Below are 24,561 nucleotides of genomic sequence, written 5' to 3'. Positions count from 1 at the left end.
GTCTGCGTGAGTTTGCACATTCTCCCAGTGTCTGCTTTGGGTTCCTCCGGATCCTCCAGTTTCCTTCCACTGATGTGCAGGTTAGATAGACTGGCCATGCTAAATTCTGATGAAGGGCTTTTGCCCAAAATGTCAATTTTCCTGCTCCTTAGATGCTGCCTTATTTGCTGTGCTTTTCCAGCACCACTCTACTCTTGGCCATGCTAAATTGCCGATAATGTCCAGGGATGCACAGGCTAGGTGGATTAGCTATAGGAAATGCAGAGTTTCAGGGATAGGGTAGAGGGGGCTTGGGTCTGAGTGGGATGTCTTTCGGAGGGTTGATGTGGACTTGATGGGCCGAATGACCTGCTTCCACACCGCAGGGATTCTATAAACTTCTCAACATCTAAAGGTCACCCTTCATTCTGCTAAACTCTTCTGAATAAAGGCCTATCCTATCTGTTCTTGGTAAGTCAATCCCTTTATCCCAAAAATAAGCCTAGTGAATCCCTCTTGAATTGTCACTAATACCTTTTCATCATTTCTTAAATATAGGGAACAGCTTCCATCTTGCTCAACGAGCTTTGTTATGTGGCTGACCACACAAAAAAAACAAAGCGAAATCATAGAGACACACACAGCAATCATGAGCAATATTAATGATTAGTTAATTTGCATTTAATATTTCTTTCTGTGGCTCAGTGTCAAAGTTTGTTTGATCAGTCTCGTTTGAAGAGTCTTGGGACATTTTACCCTTAAAATCACTATATGAATACAAGTTCTGATCGTTCAAACTACACTACTAAAAGTAACTTAGCACCATTTCGCTTTCCTTAAAAATGCTTTAACAAAACGATCAAAATTATAGCTGCCGTATAGACAATCACCACTGCAGACTGGTATAGTTAACTTGACCATTCATTTCATTGCCAACTTATTTTTTTAAACAATGAAATTTGTGCTCTCTCCGTGCACTGATGTGTTAATAAATTTAAAAGCCTTGATCATGTAACTTGTATTGATGTTTACATACAGATGGAATGTGGGATAAATCAAAAGAGAAATATTAAAAGCAAGGTTCCACATACCACAAACATAAAAACAGCCATTCCTTTGTATCACTGGGTCAAAATTCTGGAACTGCCTCCATAATCAGCACAGTAGATTCGCATTCACTACAGAATATAGCAAGTCAGGCAAGCGTTCACCAATTTCTCAAGAGCAATAAACACGAGCCTTACCAGTGACATCCACATAGAGTCATAGTCATAGAGATGTACAACAGGGAAAGAGACCCTTCAGTCCAACTTGTCCATGCCCACCAGATATCCTAACCCAATCTAGTCCCACCTGCCAGCACCCGGCCCATATCCCTCCAAACCCTTTCTATTCATATACCTATCCAGATGCCTTTTAAATGTTGTAAATGTACTAGCTTCCACCACTTCCTCTAGCAGCTCTTTCCACACACTTATGAAAAAGTTGCCCCTTAGGTCTCTTTTACATCTTTCCCCTCTCACCCTAAACCTATGCCCTCTAGTTCTGGACTCCCGCCCCCCCTCCAGGGAAAGGACTTTGTCTATTTATCCTATCCATGCCCCTCATAATTTTGTAAACCTCTATAAAGGTCACTCCTCAGCCTCCAATGCTCCAGGGAAAAAAGCCCCAGCCTGTTCAGCCTCTCCCTGTCGTTCAAATCCTCCAACCCTGGCAACATCCTTGTAAATCTTTTCTGAATCCATTCAAGTTTCACAACATCTTTCCGATAGGAAGGAGACCAGAATTGCACGCAATATTCCAACAGTGGCCTAACCAATGTCCTGTACAGCCGCAACATGACCTCCCAACTCCTGTACTCAATACTCTGACCAATAAATGAAAGCATACCAAACGCCTTCTTCACTATCCTATCTACTTGCAACTCCACTTTCAAAGAGCTTTGAACCTGCAGTCAAAGGTCCTTTTTTTTCAGCAACACTCCCGAGGACCTTACCGTTAAGGTATATAAGTCCTGCTAAGATTTGCTTTCCCAAAATGCAGCACTTCACATTTATCTAAATTAAACTCCATCTGCCACTTCTGTAATAGGGACATTTTTCAAGGTGTCACCATCTACTTCCCTACATTCTATATCTTCCATGTCCTTTTCCACAGTAAATACTGATGCAAAATACTCGTTTAGTATACCCCATCTCCTGCGGTTCCCCACAATGGCTGCCTTGCTGATCTTTGAGGAGCCAGATTCTTTCCCTAGTTACCATTTTGTCCTTCATGTATTTGTAAAAACCCTTTGATTCTCCTCAATTCTATTTGCCAAAGCTATCTCATGTCCCCTTTTTGCCCTCCTGATTTCCTTCTTAAGTATAGTCCTACTGTCTTTATACTCTAAGGATTCACTCCATCTATCCTGTCTATACCCGACATATGCTTCCTTCCTTTTCTTAACCAAGCTCTCAATTTCTTTAGTCATCCAGCATTCCCTATAATTACCAGCCTTTCTTTTCACCCTGACAGGAATATACTTTCTCTGGACTCTCGTTATCTCATTTCTGAAGGCTTCCCATTTTCTAGCCGTCCCTTTACCTGCAAATATCTGCCCCCAATCAGCTTTTGAAAGTTCTTGCCAAATACCATCAAAATTGGCCTTTCTCCAAATTTAGAACTTCAACTTTTAGATCTGGTCTATCCTTTTCCATCGCTATTTTAAAACTAATAGAATTATGGTCGCTGGCCCCAAAGTGCTCCCCCACTGACACCTCGGTCACCTGCCCTGCCTTATTTCCCAAGAGTAGGTCAAGTTTTGCACCTTCTCTAGTAGGTACTTCCACATACTGAATCTGAAAATTTCCTCATACACACTTAATTTCCTCTTCATCTAAGCCCTTAACACTACGACAATCACAGTCTACGTTTGGAAAGTTAAAATCCCCTACGATAACCACTATTATTCTTACAGATAACTGAGATCTCCTTACAAGTTTGTTTCTCAATTTCCTGCTGACTATTAGGGGGGGTCTACAATACAAGCCCAATAAGGTGATTATCCCTTTCTTATTTCTCAGTTCCACCCAAATAACTTCCCTGGATGTATTTCCAGGAATATCTTCCTTTAGTACAGCTGTAATGCTATCCCTTATCAAAAAGGCCACTCCCCCTCCACTCTTGCCTCCCTTTCTATCCTTCCTGGAAAACTAAGCTGCCAGTCCTTTCCATCCCTGAGCCATGTTTCTGTATTCGCTACGATATCCCAGTCCCAAGTTCCTAACCATACCCTGAGTTCAATGTCTTCCCTGTTAGGCCTCTTGCATTGAAATAAATGCAGTTTAATTTACCTTGTTCTCTGCTTTGTCCCTGCCTGCCCTGACAGTTTGACTCGCCTTTGTTCTCAACTGTACCAGTCTCAGATTAATCTCTTTCCTCACTATCTCCCTAGAACCATTTTCATGAATCTTCACTGCAATTGCTCTGAAGCCTTTTCACCTTTCCTAAAATGTGGTTCCTGGAAAGGGACATGTTACTCCAGATGAGGCAGAGCCAGTGTTATATAAAAGTTTTTCATAACTTCCCTGATTTTGTACACTCTGCCTCTATTCATAAAGCCCAGGATCTTACGTGCTTTTTAAATTGCTTTCTCAATCTGCAGTTATCTTCAACAATTGTGCACATTCACTCAGGTCTCTGTTTCTAAGTTAAGCAGGCACAGGTCTGCCAATTGCACTTGCCTGTCGGTGTCACTGACAGATTTGGAAATTTGTGCCTTGCGCGCTAAGTCTAGTTAACTAATATAGATTAAGAATAGCAGTGAGCAAGCCCTGTAATTGAACTTTAGGTTTTTATTGCTTGCCTCACTGTCAGAAGTTACTGCCTCTTGCTCAGCACTGATAGGCTACCTGAAATATGCCAAAGAAGCTGTGTGAACATAAATATGAGGGAATATCAATTATAAGTGGATCTGACATGATCACTGCTAACATTGGTCTGGTTATTGCTGAATAGGGCAGGAGGTCAGGCAGCATCCAAGGAGCAGGAGAATCGACGTTTCGGGCATGAGCCCTTCTTCAGGAATGAGGAAAGTGTCGATTCTCCTGCTCCTTGGATGCTGCCTGACCTGCTGCGCTTTTTCAGCAACACATTTTCAGCTCTGATCTCCAGCATCTGCAGTCCTCACTTTCTCCTTATTGCTGAATATACTCGCATACAAGCTTTGATAATTTCTGAATCAAGGTTCGACTTGTCACCTCTAAATGCTGAGGTGAATTACATTATCAATTGTCCTTCAAAAACCAAATAACCTAATCACCAAATATGAAAATTAGAGATTAAACCCCAAACTTCCTGAGTTTTTAAAAAATGCCTACAGCACTCTCTTCCAGATGTCTACTGAAACCAAAAGGATAAATAAACAAATTAATAAATAAAGTTAATTCGAACAATGAATGAAACACAAACCACTGAGTAGAATATGTTGTGAACCAGGCCAGAACCCCTCAAAATATTTTATGAGGATAGCCTAACTCTTTCTTATTTTAACTGCAGCTGTGAAGTGGATATGCCAGGTGTGACACAGCAGGCATTTGGTTTTAAGCAAAAGAGAATTTATTGAAAAACTACAGTTGAAACACAAACAAAAATAAAAAAAATTAGAATAACTTTACTGGAAAACTTAACTGACCCAATATAACAACTTAACTAAGGAACTGTTCCAATCCAGCAACATTCCCTAAACACACCCCTCGGCAAAATGGTAAATTAAAACAGATTCTTATAGGCAGGATGGAACAAAATCCAAAGATATTTCAGAGAGGATGCCAGCGAGGGATCATTCACTGAAGCCTGCAATATTCCTAGACTCCAGCATCTTGTGACTGCCACAACTAAACCAAATCTAGAAAAAAAAACCCGAACTGGGAGAACTAGCCACTCCATTGCCACTGTTAAACTAGGCTCTTCTGAGACCCCTCAGTACCTTTGCCTTTATAAATTCTCCCCAAAAAAACCTCAAGGACAAAATAACCTCGTTAAGGCGACAGCATCATCAAAAATATATCGGACTGTCACTTGCAGTATACTATTTTCTTCCTCGAACTCTTATGAGCAGTGACCTTCAGAAATGTAACACACCATTACACAGAACATTCTGAATGAAAAAAAATTATAGGTGACTTACTTTAGCTTCTGTTCCCATCACAAGATCCTTGAGCTCTATGATCTTATCATTAATGGATGATCGATATCGCTTCTCAATGATATTATGAGTTGTTCTCTTCTCGCCCTCCTTCAGCCCCTCCACTGGGGCTTTTCCATTCCCAACAATTTGCTTGATTGGAACCTTATCAGGCCCAACCATCATTGGCACAGTTGTCAAGATAGTTCCATTACTGCTTACCAATGTCTGAAAGAGAAAACAATAAATAAATTCTCTACTGATCCATTTGTACAAATTTTCCAGGTTTTTTTTGCAAAAAAACTTTTATAAAACCACCACTTCTGGTCTCCATTTTAGGTCTCTCCCACAAAACTTGACATTTCACCCAATAGGCATTTTGATCCCAATCTTTTGCTTTCAGAAAACAATCAGGATGAATAGAAAGGGTAGCTCGAGAAAATATGCTTCCATAGTGCAATCTGACATGGGAAAATATGTTAAAAGGATTTTGAGCTGTGTTGGATCACGAAAGCACTCTGAATAGTGCTCCACCCATTACAAAAGATCAAAAATAGGCAAAGCTACTTTTTTAAAAATTGCTAAATAAAATTCAGTCAGTGTCATACAGGCAGAAGGCACTTGTGCCATTGACCTACCTAAACAAAACCCATTTTCCTGTACTTGGCCCATAGGCTTGAACATCATGACATTCTAGTGCTCAACAAAATACTTTTTAAAAGATTGTGAGGTTTCTTGCCTTTACAACCCCCCACCCCCCCACCAGGCAATGCATTCTGGATTCTCACCATACTCTGGGTAAAAATAGTTTTCCTCAAATACCCTCTAAATCTCCTGGTCTGTATCTTAAAATCATGTGGTCTCATTACTGACCCTTCAATTGAGAGGAACAGCTGTTTTCTATCCAATTTGTCTGTGTTTCTCAATCTTACACACCTCATTCAGGTGCTGCCACACTTTTGCTGCTCTTAAGAAAACAATCCAAGCCACTCCTAGTCTCTCGTACAGTTCCAATCCAGGCAACGTTCTGTTCTATCTCCTCTGCACCCCTCCAAAGCTTAGCAATTCAATTTCTAGCAATTCCATCGACCTACTTGAACCTTCATCGTTTGTATCTAAACAACATTATTGTTAGCTTTTAAGCTTAAAAAAAAAGTTTGCATCCTTTGTTCTCCCAATGCTGCATCATTAATCTACGACAACAAATTATTTTTCCGGATCCTCAACAATATGGAACTCCACAACTCTCAATCTTCCCTAGTTGCTAGAACATTCCACCAAGCTTCTAGTCACGTAATGACTACTTCCTGAGCTTCACAAACTTCTCTTTTAAATTCAGGTCATCTTAGTTCTTTAGTTCAACATCTCAGTGACAAAAAAAAGTGGCTCGGCTCGAAGATGCCACCAGCCTAATGATTTGAAATGTTCAAAAAGGAGGACATTTTAAAAATTACCCCCACCACCAGCATTGAAGTAATACAGTATTGTTTCTTAAACAGCATTAAACTCATCCCTTCAAACACATAACCATTACTATGTAGAAGCATTAGGGCAGTGGATGCAGATGAACACTACCATCTCCAATTCACACATCATTTGGATTTGAACACTTGTATCCAATTCGTTCATCCCCAGGTCAAAATTTCTAGAACACCCTCCATCACCTATGCTGCACAGACTACAGTACTTCAATAGAGGCTGAAAAACTGCAGATACTGGAACCCAAAGTAGACAAGCAGGATGCTGGAAGAACACTGCAAGCCAGGCACCATCAGGTGGTGGAGAACTCAACTTCTCTTGATGCAGCCTGGCTTGCAGTATTCTTCCAGCCTCCCGCTTGTCTACTGCAGTACTTCAATAAGCTGGCTGGTCACCACCTTGAGGACAATTAGAAGTAAACAATAAAATGCTGGGTGGTCCTGAGATTACCACATCCCATGAAAATATATAGAAAAAGAACAAAAAATTTTCCACTTCAAATTTTAACATAGATATATGTGATGGAAATTAATTAATTTCAGCTTCTCCTTTTAAAATGAGATCTTGCCCATGTTCTGACTAGAGGATGATCAGGTTCCATAATGCACCGCTTGCCAGTTAAGGCAGGAAACCTCACAACCTTTAAAGTACTTAGATTATACGCTTCAAGGCTATGGTCTTAGGGCAGTACAGACTTGATGAGCCAAAGGGCCTCTTCTGTACCCTTTAATTTGATGATTCCAGGATTGAGCATAAAATGGCATTGTGGTCCTATTGATACCTCAAAATAAACATTGCAGCTAGCATGACACCCTCAGTGGGCTGTAGTCTTGGGACAAAAGACACATCCAGCATACCTGGTGAAGTGGGAAAAGGAAACTGGGGAGAAACCTAAACAGGTACAACAGTTCGGATGAATGAACAACATGGACAATGTTACAGTCACATGCATTGTGTGGGGCTGAGGTATAAAAGATTCACTAAAAACAAAAAAAAAGGAAGGCAACAGAGAATTGCACACCCTGAAGAAGACCAGATTCCTTCATCTTGCCATCCAAAGATCAGATAACATCCAAACTTTGCACTTATGAACTAGGAATCGCAGAACGATACAGCAGAAGAGCTGATCATTCAGCCCACTGTGACAATGACAGCTGTATGAAAGACCCAATTAGTTCTAGTAGCATAACTGTAATATACTGGAACAGTAATCCAGAGACCTGGATTAATATTCTACCAGCGCAGCTGGAGGAACTTAAAAATGCTATCAATCAATAAATCTGGAATAAAATGCTAATCTTACAGAGTGATTGTAAAAATTATTGAATTGACTAAAAATCAAATCAGGTTCATCAATATCCTTTAGTGAAAGAGATCTGCCTTTACCTGTTCAAATATAATCAGGAATGAAAGACAGAAACTGGTCTTACCAGTGATACACACAACACAAATACAAAAACAAATAATTATCCTAATAAAATGAACATGGTAACCCTCAACAAATATTTATTAGCATAGAAAGTATAGCAAAAAGTATATTTTCTTTAAAAATACTTATTATAGATGTGAGGTTTCGAGCCTTGGGAAAGAAGAAGCAATCAACAGCTTCAAAATGGGGACTCGACAAAGATCTTCAGAGCAAGATGGGTGAGGCAGGAACTAATAAAGAGCTGAACAAGGTCAGAAGAGGAAGAAAATTGTAAAATAATATTTTTTTTAAAACTCAAAAGGAGTCTTTTGGACATGTTATTCATGCAAAATGATTGGCATGCCCAGCCATAGAAGGTAAAATGAGCAAGAGGCCAACTTTCTCTATTTTTAAAATTTAAAATTCAGTCGTCGAGTGAAAAGATAAATAAGGTAGCTCACTCAGCTGACTGAGGGACACTTACCAGTCAATTACCTGAAGCAGGCCTTAAAAGGAGCTGATACTATTGAAGCTCAAGTACTGTTCCTATCCTAGACCCTATCATTCTGACTATCACAGCCTTAAATATATTCAATGACGCAGACTCCACTACTCTCTCTGGGTAAGAGAATTCCACAGGCTAATCACTCAAGAGAAATCAATTTTCATCTCCAATTAAATTGAAGACATCTGATCTTTAAACTCTGGACCCTAATTCCATTTCATGCTACAAGAAGGTCAGCATACATCCTGTCAAGTCCCCTCAGGATCTTATGTGTTTCAATTAAATCACATCATACTCTTCTGAACTCCAGTATGTTAGACCCTCAATATTAACTTTTTCAAAACATGTACAACACAACGCAGAAACACAAAATAGGAGTAGGCCAATAGTCCTTCAATTGTGCTCTGCCATTCAAAATGATCATGGCTGATCATCCAACTTGGTACCATGTCCCCACTTTTTCCCCATATCCTTTGATCCCTCTAGCCCTAAGAACCGTATCTCACTTCTTGAAAACATTCAATGTTAGCAAGATTTGAAAAGATTGCAGCTCAGGTTGAGGTTCTTGATCTGAGTTTGCTCGTTGAGCTGGACAGTTCGATTTCAGATGTCTCATTGCCATTCTAGGTTACATCATCAGTGAGCCTCTGGTGAAGCACTGGTGTTATGTCCTGCTTTCTATTAATGTGCTTAGGTTTCCTTGGATTGGCGATGTCATTTCCAGTTCTTTTTCTCAGAGGTTGGTAGATAGGGTCCAAATTGATCTGTTTGTTGATAGAGTTCCAATTGGACTGCCATGTTTCTAGAAACTCTTGTGCATGCCTTTGGCTTGTCCTCGGATGGATGTGTTGTCCCAAAGTGGTGTCCTTCCTCGTCTGTATGTAAGGATACTAGTGATACTGAGCGAAAGAGGAAAACAACAAACTGCCATTCCTAGATGTCACAGTACAGCAAACAATTAATAGGGAACTTCAAACCAGCGTCTACAGGAAAACAACACATACGGACCAAATACTTAACTATAGAAGCAATCATCGCAACACCCACAAATGAAGCTGCATTAGGTCGTTATTTCAAATGAGCCAACACACACTGCAGCACTGAAGAACCATGAAGAGCAGAAGAAAATTACCTATACAACGTATTTAAGAAGAACAGGTATCTAATAAATGCAGACCACCGATTTCTCAGCAACAAACACAAACAAGCAGACAAAACGTGCCCCGAAACCCTAGCCACTTTACCTTACAACGAAGACATCTGAAATGACTGCCAGACTACTCAGACCTCCCTGCATCTTGGTAGCCCACAAACCAACCAACACACAAACAGTAGCTAATGAACTTAAAAAGACCCTATACAGACAACAAGCAAAAGAAACACTATTTACAAAATGCCGTGCAAGGACTGTAACAAACACTACATTGGACAAACAGGCAGAAAACCAGTCACCAGGATACAATAACATCAACTAGCCAGAAAAAGACATGACCCACAATCACTAGTATCCATACATACAGATGAGGAAAGACACCACTTTGATTAGGATAACACATCCATCTTAGGACAAGCCAAACAGAGACACACACAAGAATTCTAAGAAGCAAAGCATCCCAACCGGAACTCTTCCAACAAACAGATTAATTTGGACCCCATCTACCATCCTCTGAGAAAAAGAACCGGAGGTGACATCACCAACCTAAAGAAACTTAAACACATGAACAGAAAGCAGAATGAAACACCATTGCTTCACCAGAGGCACACTGATGATGTTACCTCGAATGGTGGTGAAACGTCTGAAACCGACCTTCCAGCTCAGCGAGCAAACTCTCATCAAGAACATCTGATGTTTTAGCCTCAACTACTTTATGTAGAAGAGAATTCCACAAGCTCACCACCTTGTACAAAGAAATCCCACCTCATCTCAGTTCTAAATGGCTTCTCCTGTATGTTTAAACCATTGACTCTTGGTTCTGGAATCCCCATTTATTGGGAACATCATTCCTGTGGTTAATCCAGTCTAGACCTATTAAGATTTTACAAGTTTCTACAATAAGCCATCATTTTTCTCAACACTAGTAAATATAGCATTAACCGATCCAGTGCCTCTTCATACATCTGTGCACTCCCTCCATGGGCAGAACATCCATCCTCAAATAAGGAAACTAAAACTGCACACAATTCTCCAGGTATGGTCTCACCTAGGTCCTATACGATTTCAGTAAAACAAGCTCCTGTACTCAAAGCTTCTCACTGAAAGCCAACATACCATTTGTCTTCTTCACCAGCTGCTGCTAATTTTAGCCACTGATATATAAAGTTACATGAGTCTTGTTGCACCTCCCTTTCCCAATCTATTGCCATTCAGATGATAATCTGTCTTCCTATTTTTGCTACCAACATGGATAACTTTACATTTATTTTTCCACACATAATGTCATGCATTTGCCCACTCATTCAATTTGCCTAAATTACAATGAAACATCTCTTCACACTCCTCACATTTCACCCTCCCATCCAGCTTTGTGTCATCTACAAACTTTGAGATATTAGATTTAGTTTCCTCATCTAAATCATTAACATATTGCAAATAGCTGAGATCCAAGCACTGATCCCTGTGGTACTCTACTAGTCACTGTTTGAAAAAAGTTCCATCTATTCCTATTCTTTGTTTCTTGTTTGCCAACCAGTTCCCTATCCATGTTAGTACACTAACTCCAATTCCACGTGCTTTACTGAAATATGAATGAGCTGTCAAAGCTTATGAAGCTGACTAGTCACCTTGTTCACCCAACTGAGACCAATTAACTCAATAACTGGAAAGTGATTCTTCAAATCAGTCCATCGACTACATCACTGGTGACCTCAAGTAGAAAACTTCTTTCCGAACAAATTATTTGGGCCATTGGAACTCCGACATTTAGTTATGGTTCCATATTAGTCAGAATGTAGATATACGTGTTAAAAGTAAGGTTCTAAGGCAAACCATGCATTAAAAGAAACAACCCTTTTATTTGAACTTGCATTAACAACTCATCTCTTTGAGTAGAACATACTGGGACTTGTAAAGCTGTTTGTACTGGAGTGGCCAGTGTTGTGATGGTTGGATTCTGCACTGCTGCGATGACTGGGCTGCGATCAGCTTTCAAAGTTGTTAGGACCAAGGAGTCAGTCTTTATGAGTTGCGGCTGCACCAGTACCTAGAATAGAATAAAAGGGACCCAATTGTCACAAAAATGAAGTCAACAATATGATTAATAACTGAAATACTTGTTCAAAAGTAAAGAGAAATAAAGCTGATTTCACAAATGAGAACAGAATCTAATACCTGGTTTTAAAAAAAAATTAAGTAACCAGTTGCAGTTTAACAGTTAAGTGATGGACTGACTCTTCTTGCCAAATTTAGGACACACTGCCAACTAAGGAAAATTTGATGGACTATTTATTTCGTTATACAGAAAAATATGAAATCCCCTAAGTTGTGGAAGATTTTGAACCTTGTACTCTCTCTATGATAAACTTGTTCGATTCCAAACTCTGCAACAATAAACACAATCAGCTTTGGCAAGTTAAAGGTACTCAGGATTTTACAGGAGACGGATGTGGTTTAAATAGTAAAATTTATTCTGGAGGTGGGAATCCAGCTTTTACGAATTCAAAGTGGCAGAGGTGAGGATTGGGGAAGAGCAGCATTTTAAAACACTACATTTCTGGACACTATAAAAACAGAACCCTGCAGTATATTTTTAAAGACATAATTTGCATTGTGATAAACAGAAAACTGCAGAAGCACTTGCATCACAAACCCTTGTGTCAAGTCTTGAAGATACAATAAAACAGAAAATCAAAGCAGTGTTCACTTATTTTCATCGGCAACAATCTCACATACTAATCAGATAGTCTCGGTTTAAGTTCCACATCAAGACTTCTATTCAAGCAGTCACCAAACTTTTAGTCTCACAGGCTTCAATTTTGCTAGCCAGTTTATTATTACATAACATTTGAACCACCACCTTTTGAATGTGCACATTCACGAGGTCAACTGCATCATCTGGAGAAGAACACAAAAATTAGCAGGCTATTCCACCTATCAAGCTGCTTCCTCTGTTCTTGACTGACAAGGGCAAAGGGAACCGGGGTAAATAGGAAAGTAAAAGCTACAATCTTATCAAATAGCTGAGCAGATTCAACTTCGTAGTCTATAAGACAATTACACAGCTCAACACCAGTTACCTGTTCCCCATTACTCTTGACCCCATGTGGATTAACGAATCAGTCTATCTCAGCCTTGAATATATTCAATTGTCCAACCCCCATTGCTCCCTGTGGCAAGAAATCCACAGAGTACACACTTAAGGGGGAAAGAAACATCTGTCTAAAGTTTTAAGCTGTGCATCACTAGTTCTAGACTTTCTCCACAAGGGGAAACATCATCTCAGCAACCAGTCTAGGTGCATAAGAATCTTTTAGGTTTCAAATAAGATAATCTCTCATTCTTTTAAACTCACAAATACAGCCCAACTTGCTTTACACAACTTTTACAGGAGCCTTTTTCACAACTAAACCACTGGTGAGTTGCAGGAGCAAATTTTTAATCTCAAACATGAATCTCATCAGTTGAACTCTTAACAGTTATTTGAGGTATTAATTTGCATACTCTCTCATCCTAGACAAATCGTCTTGGATTCAAATTCCACTCCAAGACCTAAATTCAAGTTGCCACCAACCATTGCATTTTAGACTAATTAGCAAAACTGAAGCTTTTCATGTGACACTTCAAATATCTTTTGAATGACCACATCCACTACATCTGTACTCCCTACACAAGAACTAGAATTTAGAGCAGGAATAGGACAGACTTAAAAAGTAACAAAAGCTCCATTTGATAAAAAAAGTCACTCAAATATCATTTTGCAAAAGTAAATTTATGAGCTCAGCAGTATCTAATTGTAGATCGTACCTTGGAGCTAAAGGGTTCTTATGGTGCAGTGATAGCATCCCTAGCTCTTAATCTGAGCCTCCTGACTCAATTCCCAACTGCTCCAGAGGTGTGTAATAACATCTTTGAACACCTCTGGTTAGAAACATCTACCCTGTTGCTGATTTTAATGCATCAGATACCTGCTGTTAAAGGCCATCCCCACATTATTCACTACAATATTAAACATCTACAATGTAACAGCAGAGCACCACTGCATGTAAAGAATTTTTATTCTTGGTAGCTGAGCAAACTATAGCATTGTCAAACTAAGGGAAACAGTAATAATTGAAGTATTAAAAGGCAACTGAACTTAATATACACAGAACAACTTAAAGATCTTAAATCAGAAAACAGGTTTCACAGTATTTTGCTTCTCTTCCAAGAAGATCCATCCTAAAACTCTGTTCGCCTCTTATTTTGGTTCGGTCATATGCCATTACTTCCCTTCTTGTGTTTGATCAAGTTTGACCCAAACTTGCTATCAAGTGTTACAAGTGAATGATCATACAAGTGAAGCTTGCTAGGTGTTACAAGTACTGCACTGACGGATCATAATCTCAGTGCCCTTGTTTGGCAGTACACCAGTCTCCTGCCTTCCTCAGAAGTATTCTCAATTAGGCTCTGAAAGCAGGTCAGAATCTATGAGTCGTGCAGCACGTTATTCATCTCCAGACTCCTCAGTTTTCCATTATCTACAAGGCACAAGTCAGGAGTGAGAGATGGAATACAGCATGAGTGCAGCTCAAACAACATTCAAGCAGCTTGATACCATTCAGTACAAAACAACTGACATCACATCCACAAATTTTCAGTCCCTCCACTATCGATGCTCAGCAACAGCAGAGCATACCATCCACAAGATACACCGCAGAAATTCACCAAGTGTCTGAGACAACATCTTCCAAACGTATGACCATCATTGTCTAGAAGGACAAAAAAAGCAGCAGATTCAGGGGAACACCACTAGCTGCAGGTTCCTCTTCAAGAGACAGATCATCTTGACTTGTTGCTGGGTCAAAATCCTGGAACTCCCACACTAACCACATCATGGGTTAGAAAATGGACAGCAGTGGTTCCAGAAGGCAGCTCACAATTTTTTTCCTTTTAAGAGATTCATTTTGTGGTTCTGTATATATTTGTTCAACAATGCTCCTGTGAAGCACCCTGGAACGTTTCAATAGGTTGAGGTTACTCTAAAGGGCAATTCGGAATGCAAACTAAGTTCTGACTCAACCTGAAACATGAAAATTTTTTAAAAATTCCTTGATATGGTCCACCTCAGGATCTCTCTTCTCATCTCCTTAGAGATAAATGATTCTAAATTTCTTTGAACAAGTTGCCATCTTGGGTTATCAATTCATTTCTGTATGCCCAATAGTCTCTTGTATCAACAACTTCATGCTTGAAGCTCTCAGGCCACCGTTTCAGCACTTCTTCCAACTGCACTTAGAGAGCTGCATCATTTTGCATAGATTCCTTGACTAGAGCAAGATGCTTGTCTTTTAGATTCAACATCTCTAGGTTGATAATTTCCACTGCGTGTTCAGTTGTTGCTTCTTGTAGGGTTTTTATGATAATAATAGTTGTCAAGGTCACTGACAGCTAATGGAAAGTGAAACAAGGCAACTGAAACATGGTAATAGAGAAAAACAAAAAACCCATTGGATTCTAGCCACACATTAGTGCCATCAATAGAACTGCTTTTCAAATTAATGTCATCTGCAGTTCATCTGCTACCTCGTACAAGCCTTTATTATCTCTTGGCTGGACTCTTCCATTGTAAGCCTACCTGATCTCCCACATCCTACTATTTGAAGAGTTACGGTCACCAAATCTCTGCTGTTCCTGTCTTAATTTACACCAAATTCCATTCACTTATCACCCGCGTGATTTTTCACATAGTGGCTCCTAGACAAGCTATGTGTTAATTTTGAAATTCTCACCCATTTTCAAATCTGTCCCTGGCCTCATCCCTTCATTTCTCTGGGACATTCTTCAACTCCACAACCCTCCAAGATATCTGCATTGCTCAAATTGTGACCGCTGGGGCAATCCGCTAATTGTTACACCATTGATATCTCAGCTACGTTGGCCCCAAGACTTGGAATCCTCTCCTCAAATTCTGGATTAGAGTGGTGCTGGAAAGGCACAGCAGTTCAGGCAGCATCCAAGGAGCAAGAAAATCAACGTTTTGGGCAAAAGCCCTTCATCAGGAATACAGGCAGAGTGATAAATGAGAGGAGGGTGGGGGTGGGGAGGAAGTAGCATAGAGTACAATAGGTGATTGGGGGTGGGGATGAAGGTGATAGGTCAGGGAGGAGGGTGGGGTGGATAGGTGGAAAAGAAGATAGGTAGGACAAGTCATGGGGACAGTGCTGAGCTGGAAGTTTGGAACTGGGGTGAGGTGGGGGAAGGGGAAATGAGGAAACTGGTGAAGTCCACATTGATGCCCTGGGGTTGAAGTGTTCCGAGGCAGAAGATGAAGTGTTCTTCCTCCAGGCGTCTGGTGGTGAGGGAGCGGTGGTGAAGGAGGCCCAGAACCTCCATGTCCTCGTCTGAATTGGGGGGGGGGGGGGGAAAGAGTTGAAATGTTGGGCCACAGGACGGTGTGGCTGATTGGTGTGGGTGTCCCAGAGATGTTCCCTAAAGCGCTCTGTTAGGAGGCGTCCAGTCTCCCTAGTGTACAGGAGACCGCATCGGGTGCAATGGATACAATACATGATATTGGTGGATGTGCAGGTAAAACTTTGATGGATGTGGAAGGCTCCTTTGTGGCTTTGGATGGAGGTGAGGGCGGAAATATTTCCCTCCCCACCCTTTTCCGCCTTCCACAAAGACCGCTCCCTCCGTGACTACCTGGTCAGGTCCACGCAGGTTTTGCAATTCCTGCGGTGGCAGGTGAAGGTGCCAGGACGGGAGGGTGGGTTGTTGGTGGACAGGAGGATGGACAGCTCAGCACTGTCCCCATGACTTGTCCTACCTGCCTATCTACCTTTCCACCTATCCACTCCACCCTCTTCTTTGGCCTATCACCTTCATCTCCACCCCCACTCACCTACTGTACTCTATGTTACTTTCTCCCCACCCTCCTCTCATTTATTTCTCCACCCTTAAGGCACTCTGCCTGTATTCCTGATGAAGGGCTTTTGCCCAAAACATTGATTTTCCTGCTCCTCGGATGCTGCCTGAACTGCTGTGCTTTTCCAGCACCACTCTAATCCATAATCTGGTTTCCAGCATCTGCAGTCATTGTTTTTACCTTATTTTCTCCTCAAACCTTTTTGCTTCTATACCTTTTCTCCCCCCTCGTAAGAGATTCAGTTTGTGGTTCTGTGCCATATTTTGTTCTATAATGCTCCTGTAAAACACTCTGGGGTGCTTCATTTGGTTTAAAAGTGCTATAAAAGTGGTTAATAAAAATAAATAAAATTCATCCAAAATAAATCTTTGCCCACATAACCAATCACAATTAGCATATCCACGGTCTCATCTATTCTCTTTCTTCACTTCCAAATTGAGCTGAAATATCTTGGTTAAGCACGTCACTTTGATCACACACATTTCTGACTAAGAAGTGCCTTTCACTAGTTAAAGAGAAGCCTGGTAGAGGTTCTTAAGATTATGAAAATATAGACAGGGGAGATGTCCATAAAATGCTTATATAGGAGAAAGTCCAAAAGGGAATTTAGGAAAACCATCTCCACCCAGAGAGTGCTAATAATGTGGAAGTCACTACCACCTGGTGTGGCTGACATGAACTGCATAGGTACATTTAAGAGGAAGCAAACACACAAAAGGGGAAAATGGTAAAGTTAGGACACATTGATTTGGGTGAATAATAAAGTTGGTGGAGCAAGGTCTACCAGCAGACATCTTTGGATCAAGGAATAAGATACATAGGAAGCCACTCAAGTTTCTTGAGACAAAGCTTATTTATTAAGCATCAGGCTTTGAACTACCAGGACAAGAGTGATCTTGCTTATCAGGTTCAGGTCAATCTGGGGTCTCTGTACAGCCAATGTACACTGTACTCTAAACTATGCACTTGAAGTGACACAAACAATGCTGCACATTAGCAAGGAGGCACCTCTCTAGAGACTAAGTAGGGGACTAATCACTTTAAACTCAGCAAATGATGTGGCAATCATTTGACTCCAGGGTTTTGCATTTGCTAAGTAATAAAACTATACTAGTTAGATTAAAGTAGGAAAGATTAAAATAAATTGCATGTACTGGTTTAGCTGAATGGGCTGTTTCTGTGCATTCCATGAATGCCCATTGATATAATACTATACTCAAAAATAAATGCAAGAAACATTTCTACGCAAGTATTAGGTAGGGCTGGATCAGCATTACTCACAAACTCAGTTTTGAAGAATTTGCAGTATTCCTCCAGGGAGCACATTGAAAATCCTATATCTTCTTGATACTACTGCCATCAATATGCTGATAAATTCAGATCTCTCTGCTGTGTCGTGCCCTTGGAATACCATTTAATTTATACAAATCCATTTTGTTGTGCTTATTTAATGACGTAATTTTTCACTTGCCATATTATACGTCTCATGTCACTCATCACCACAATCTTGTTCACTTTTACAATTCCTCTACATTTGATTAATCTGTTCCTCATTGCTTGTAACCTATCCGAGTATGGTTGCAATTGCAAAATTGGGAGAATTTTGTTTCTGAATACATTTTCAAGTCCTCGATATATACTGGCAATACTTCGCTGTGCTTGGTGCAAGAAACTGGTTAACGCCACTTCATTACCTGTGCAAAGCAAGTTGACTTGTTATACTGCTGCACAAAATATGACAAGCTACAAGTATTTCTAAAGCACGATGTTTGATTGACAATTGAATGGCAGCCAAAAATCTCCATTCCACAAAAGGTACTTTCTGGCACTAAAGAATGAGACTTGGTATTTTCAGAATGAAACCATGCTGACAGATAGATTTTTTTCCGAAGGGACTTTACACTGATTCTAGGAGCCAGTATCTCGGCTCTGAAGCCCCTAGATTTTTCTAAGTTTACATCATACATCCTAGGCCAATTGTCTTCCCTGATATTGTACTTCCATAGTTGCATCAGCTCAGAAACCATCATGCTCTACCCTGTTGACCAGAAAATTCCCATTATATAGTGGTCTGAGAGATAGGAGCTACAGAAATTAAAATGAATTTGGTTAATTATAAGTAAATATATACTTACAGGTACTTGCTGCACTTGTGGCGAGAGTGTTTGAACAGTAGTGGTAGTGCCTGGGGTCAGTGTCTGAATGTTGCCCACAGTGGTGGTTGAAGTAAGCATCCTGTGAGTAGCCAGACCCTGTACCTGCTGCTGGAATGCAACTGGCTGGACCTGCGGGGAAGTGACCAGGTTCTGTATCTGAGGTTGAAGAACTGTAAAAATATTGAAGTTAAAATAAGTAAACCTTGGGCTATTAACAGCAGCAAACACATCACTCCTAATGTTTGTCTCCCATGAACTTGAAACAAAACTCTATCCAAAACACAAATCTCTTTAATAAACTTGCAGAATGGGTGCTTGCTGGGCAATTTACTTTCAACTTAGGTATGAGATAGTGAACTTTAGTGGGACGTCGAAGTGTCATATATCCCTTGGAAACTAAGTGTTTAACTGCAACAATGGAACAAAATGAGGTCCACATTCACAAAATACAAAGTAGTAATGCAGGTTAATGATTATTGTTCTCCACCACTTTAACAGATAAATGCTCACCAACTAGGTTGGTGTTGTCTCTTGTATGATGTTAACCAAATCTTAATTTGCTGATCTGAATGCAATGCGAATTCTATGCTTTGAATTTAATGATTGATGACCTGACAGGTGCAGAGAGAGGAGGTTACATTTAGGTTCCATTTTTTTCCCCTGGATTGGGATCAAAATCACCTTGGGAGGATAGAAAACCCACATGTGCTCCTCTTTATCAGGTGCATCCATCACCCTGAGGCCACCTGGGAGGCAAAGGGAAGATCTTAATGATGGTGAAAGAGTTCAACTGAAGAGATGAAGAGATGTTTCCAGTTGTGGCATAAGGTTAAGAAATTCAAGATTTAATGTCTGCCATTAGATGCAATTCTGCAATTGGAAATCATGTATCGAATAATCCAGACTATGTGAAGAATTACATCAGGAACTGATTTAAGACCATCAGTCAGATTCTCTGATGCATTCGCGCATGTTGGAAGCTACATATATTGATATTCAGAACTCGGTTTTAAATGGCCAAAGGTAATTCATACGTACAATGTACCTTTTGTGTGGGAAAAGATGTACCATGGAGACTGCCAATCTTGCTGCATTGCCAAGGCAAACCCTGACCAGAGTCTACCTGCCTAGGTATTGGCAGTTAGTTGTTTTTGTTTCATCTCAACCAACCAATCAGTGCCCCTTCTTATCTTATATAAAGAGGTATCCCCTTGTTTCTTGTGTTTGAATCTAAATGAACGCAAAACAAAAGGCCTCGACTTCTGGTCTCTTTTTAGCAATATTTAAAGTTATGTACTACCAAGTAGTTATTCCAGTGCTAATGAAATATGTAACCAAGGCACAGATGAGAAGGTCCAGGTTTGAACATAATCAACAAAAGTTCAGATGAAGTGGCATAAACACTGTCACAAGAAACCTCAAGAAAGCTTCTGCTACTGAGCAAAGTGAGTAGGGGTGAAAGCCTGAAGGAATGTTCCTTCCAGTCGAACATGTTTTTCTGGGCTTACATACAATGAATAGCCATTATGTGCAGTACACAGTCAGAAGCGCCCTACTCCCCTGTAGAATTTGATTTCAACACAAATACTTACACCATGGTGAAACAGGAGGGGAAAACGTATTCTGCTTCAGTGAAACCACAAAGCTACTTTTCCCCACTTGCACAACACATGACTTCCCCAATTAAATTTAAAGGAAGTGACTCACTTTCAGGTCTGTCATTTTCCGCTCTGTAATCACCTCCAAAAATTTACCAGCGACTCATCACTTTGCCCCTGTTTACTAATCCTATTCTGGTTGACTTCAAAAAGAATGTGTCATCTATAATTAATATATTTTTATTCAACAAGCTTAAAATTAGGCTAAATGTTTTAACATAAAGATCAATAATCCTGTCTTGTTCAAAACAATATTTTTCATAGCTTTCATCAGGAATGCCAAACAAGCTGGGGTTACTTACTCTAGAAAATATAAGATTAAACCTTTTAGTGGGAGATGACGGCATAGCGATAATATCTTTGCACTAATAACAGAGGCCCAGCCTAATGCTTAGGAGACTCAACTTCAAATTCCATCATCACACTGGTGGGTTTGAATTCAAACTGGAGATGAGAGTGCGTCCCAGTAATATTGACTGTATTTATTATTGCAGGCTTTTGCAAAATCTCAACTGATGCACAATGTCCTTTAGGAAAGGAAATCTGCTACCCTTGTCGGGCTTCAGTAATGCCCACAGCAATGCAGCTGATTCCTAACTGCTCTCCAAAAAGACAAGGAGGAATAAGGAACACATACTGGCCTTGCTAGTGATGGCCACATTCTGCAATTTTATTTTTAATATGAGGAGGTGTAGAGAAGATATCTTCCATTTGTACAGCAATCCAAAACTAGGGACCATAAATACAAAGTAATCATTAATAAATCCATCAAGGAATTCAAGATTAAGATTTAGTGATTTATAGAATATTGTCACTTGTACCTAGGTTCTTTGAAAAGTGGATAATGTCACCAGAACTTTCTTTATCCAATGAGTGGTTACAATTTAGAACTCACTGTCATATGGAGTGGTTGAGGAAAATAGTAAAGGCTAAATTAAACATATGCTGGAGAAACAAGAGAGAAAGGAGTTTGCCAATGTGAGAAGAGACTAATGTGAAGTATAAAAACAGAGTATAGACTATTAGGCTGAAAGGCCTACATCTATGATGTAAATAATAAAGTCTACACAAAGTGAAAACTGCCTTCCACCATTTTGTTGATACAATCTAGAACCACACTGATACACCTCCATACCCAAGCTGTAGCACAAGAATACCTGAAAATCCTCCCTGGTTCTGGTAGGTTAGCACTGGTTGTTGAATGAAACGAGTCTGTGTTGGGGTTGAGGTAAAATTTGAAGCTATCATGAATGTTTGTTGCGGTGGTTGTGTCTGTGCTGGTGGACGAGGCTGAAGTGCTGGGGTGGTTCTTTGGGAAGCAGATGGAGTCTGGGACAGTATTGGCGATGTGGACGGCTGAACAGCTTGTTGAGTTAGTTGTTGCTGTTGGTGCTGTACTTGAATTGGTTGCTGCTGCATGGTGATAGGAGTTTGCTCAACCTTGTCACACCCTGTCAGCCCACTGCTGAACTGTTCATCGAATAGGTCGGGAAAGTCTCCGACTTGGCCATTGACAAACTGCAGCATTTCTGTAAAAAGAATAAAGCGAAAGACTAGAATCAGATTCTTTTATATTTAATTTTCAATTTTGTTTAATCTCTTGTTGCATATCAGTGACCTTGAAATGTAAGCAATAACATTGCTGTCGGTTATAACGTGTTTCTTTTTCCTCAATAGTGAGATATCTTTGTAACTTTTTAAATAAAAAGTTTCATCCACATTTTTGTTAACTAAATTTCTTTCAAATGTGTAAAAATGTATACCAGAGTGCAGGGGAGGTGGAATCAATCAACAGATTCAAGAAAAGTAGATAAGCTTCAGATGAAAAGCGGGATAAAGGGTTTTGGGGAGCAGGCAAGAAACTGGAATTGAGATCATAAGATCAACCATGGTCATGTTAAATCACAGAGTGGGGTCAATTCACTGGATTGCTCCTAATTCCTACATTCCCATAGAACGCTTGTCTCAAAGTCAATTAAGAATTTTTGACGCGTAGTTACTGTTGTAATGTAGAAAACACAGCAGCCATCTTGCAAACTACTAGCTCCCACAAATATAATGACCAGGTAATCAGTTTTTTACTGGTAATGAATGAGGAACAAATATTGACCAAAGCACCAGAGAGAATTCTCCTTTCTTCAAAATAGTGTTTTGGAATCTTTTTACATTGACACCATGGTTGCAGCTCCGACAGTTCAGCACTCTCTCAGTAATGCAATACAATGTAAGCCTGTGTTTTGTATGCAAGTCTTGGAGGGAGAGGTGAACCCAGAACCTCATAACTTGAGGCAAGAGTTCAACCAACTGAACTATGGCTGACTATGTAGCCTCTATTAGTGAATGTTCCTCAAAGGCTTCAGAAAACAAATTGCTATAAAATAACTATAATGGAAATCTAATATTGTGGCTGTCAAAACTTCACAGTCAATCAAGTCACCAAGCGATGGAGATAATGGATTTTAGTTTATTGTCAAGAACCAGGAAGGTATAGAAACATTCACTTCTCTTAATTAAAGTACCAAAACGTGGCATACTATCTACCACTGAAATCCACATTCATGCTTTTGTTTCCTTTACATCCAGCTATTCTAATGTTATTAGGTTGGCATATATCTGCATCTTATTCAAAACTTTGCTACCAACTCATACCAAGTGCCATCCATCTATTACTCCTGTGCTCAGTGGCCCAAGTTAGCTCCTTCCTCAAAATTAAGTTCACACTCTCATGCTCAAATTGCAATATAGCCACATCTCTTCTGTAACATCACTCAAAGAATTCTTTGTTTTGCTGACTCCATCATTTTTGAAATTTCCCAAACTCTTTGCCCTAACATTTTCCGCAATCTTCCAGCTGTCCATTTCCCAAGCTTTGGAATTCCTCCCACTTCACTTTTAGATCATCTTTGAACCCTCTTTAATTGGTGTGTGCTCATCATTCCCAATAGCTCTTAGCTTGGTGTCAGTGCAGGTGATCTTTTTGTGAAGTGCCACAATCCATGTTGCGTTTTTCAAAATGGAACTTGAAGTTTACGTTTCAGAGACAGATAATGTTGATAAGGAGGAAGTAGGTAGTCTTGGTGACTCTCTGGAGATGTAGGCTGAAACTCAATCCTGGGCCAAGCGTTCAGCTTCAGTCAGAGAGAGAGAAAAGAAAATGACCAGGTAATGGAATTTAAAAGCAGGATCTAATGGCAATGGCTTTGATGCCCAGTATACTTAATCAGATGAAAAATCTGCTCATACAATACCAGATGTCAGAAAAACAGCAGAGGATATCTTATGTTAAAAGGTAGCATATAAATGCACACTGTTGTGAAAACGAATCAAACAGGCTGTGTTATCATAATATTTTTCAAGTCACTACATTATCATGTGTTTGACGTCACAGATTTTACACACCGATCACTTTATTCATGAAACTACACTCCATGCTACATTTTACTGTCAGTGAAGAGACGGGAAGTTAACAGTCAACAAATATCAGACGAGTATTGATGGTGACTAACAGTAAACAAAGGAAACGATTTACACAAATAAGATTCTACACGTAGGTCAATTCAGTCTATCCCCTAACATTCATACTTTACATTCTCAATGATAATTTCTATATGTTTGTTTTAAACGGACTAACATTTTTTTGGGAGGAAACATGAACTAAAGCATTAACTCACCATCAATATCCCCAAAATTCAGCCCCTCACTGAGCTCACTCAATGAAGGGTCCATATTCTCAAACGATAGATCCTCACTCTCCATTGCTTTAAGACTCCAAAAATTGGAATTCCAACAACAAGAACGTTACAGTTTCTTATATCTCAGGTCATATCCCTGGTACTTTAACCCAACATTTTTATTTATCTTCGCTATTTTACTGCTGCTAGCCCCGCCATCTTGGCCGACCCCATGTCGTTGCGCCACTAACCCCGCCCCACTCCCCTCGTGCTCCGCCCCCCCCTATGTGTTGGTGGTCACGCCCCCTCTAGCACGCGTGTTCCTCGAGCGGTGGCGCGAGCAGCGTCCGTTGGTGTTGGTCGTGAACACGAGAGGCGGGTCGACCAATCGTTGGGCCAGCCGGCCTGATGGGGTGATGCGACGTCAATACCGGCGCAGTCCGTCGCCTTGGTGACTGGCGGCCGCTCGCCTTCCAAC

General features: G+C 40.2%; 1 protein-coding gene across 1 annotated transcript in view; it reads right to left on the bottom strand.

Annotated features, from left to right (window-relative positions):
* Positions 1-24,330, bottom strand: part of LOC140489208 (sterol regulatory element-binding protein 2-like) — a 73,590-nt gene extending 49,260 nt beyond the window's left edge. The window contains exons 1-5 of the mRNA XM_072588501.1: positions 24,084-24,330; positions 21,570-21,941; positions 18,734-18,924; positions 11,595-11,738; positions 5,150-5,374 (exon numbers count right to left, since the gene is read on the bottom strand). Of these exons, the coding sequence (XP_072444602.1) occupies positions 5,150-5,374; positions 11,595-11,738; positions 18,734-18,924; positions 21,570-21,941; positions 24,084-24,168 (1,017 nt within the window). The 5' untranslated portion in view covers positions 24,169-24,330. The remainder of the gene's footprint in view (positions 1-5,149; positions 5,375-11,594; positions 11,739-18,733; positions 18,925-21,569; positions 21,942-24,083) is intronic.
* Between the last annotated feature and the right edge of the window lie 231 nt (positions 24,331-24,561).

The sequence above is a fragment of the Chiloscyllium punctatum genome, chromosome 18, assembly GCF_047496795.1.
Source record: "Chiloscyllium punctatum isolate Juve2018m chromosome 18, sChiPun1.3, whole genome shotgun sequence".
Classification (NCBI taxonomy): domain Eukaryota; kingdom Metazoa; phylum Chordata; class Chondrichthyes; order Orectolobiformes; family Hemiscylliidae; genus Chiloscyllium; species Chiloscyllium punctatum.
Note: the sequence above shows the minus strand (reverse complement) of the source record. Positions and strands in the feature narration are given on the sequence as shown.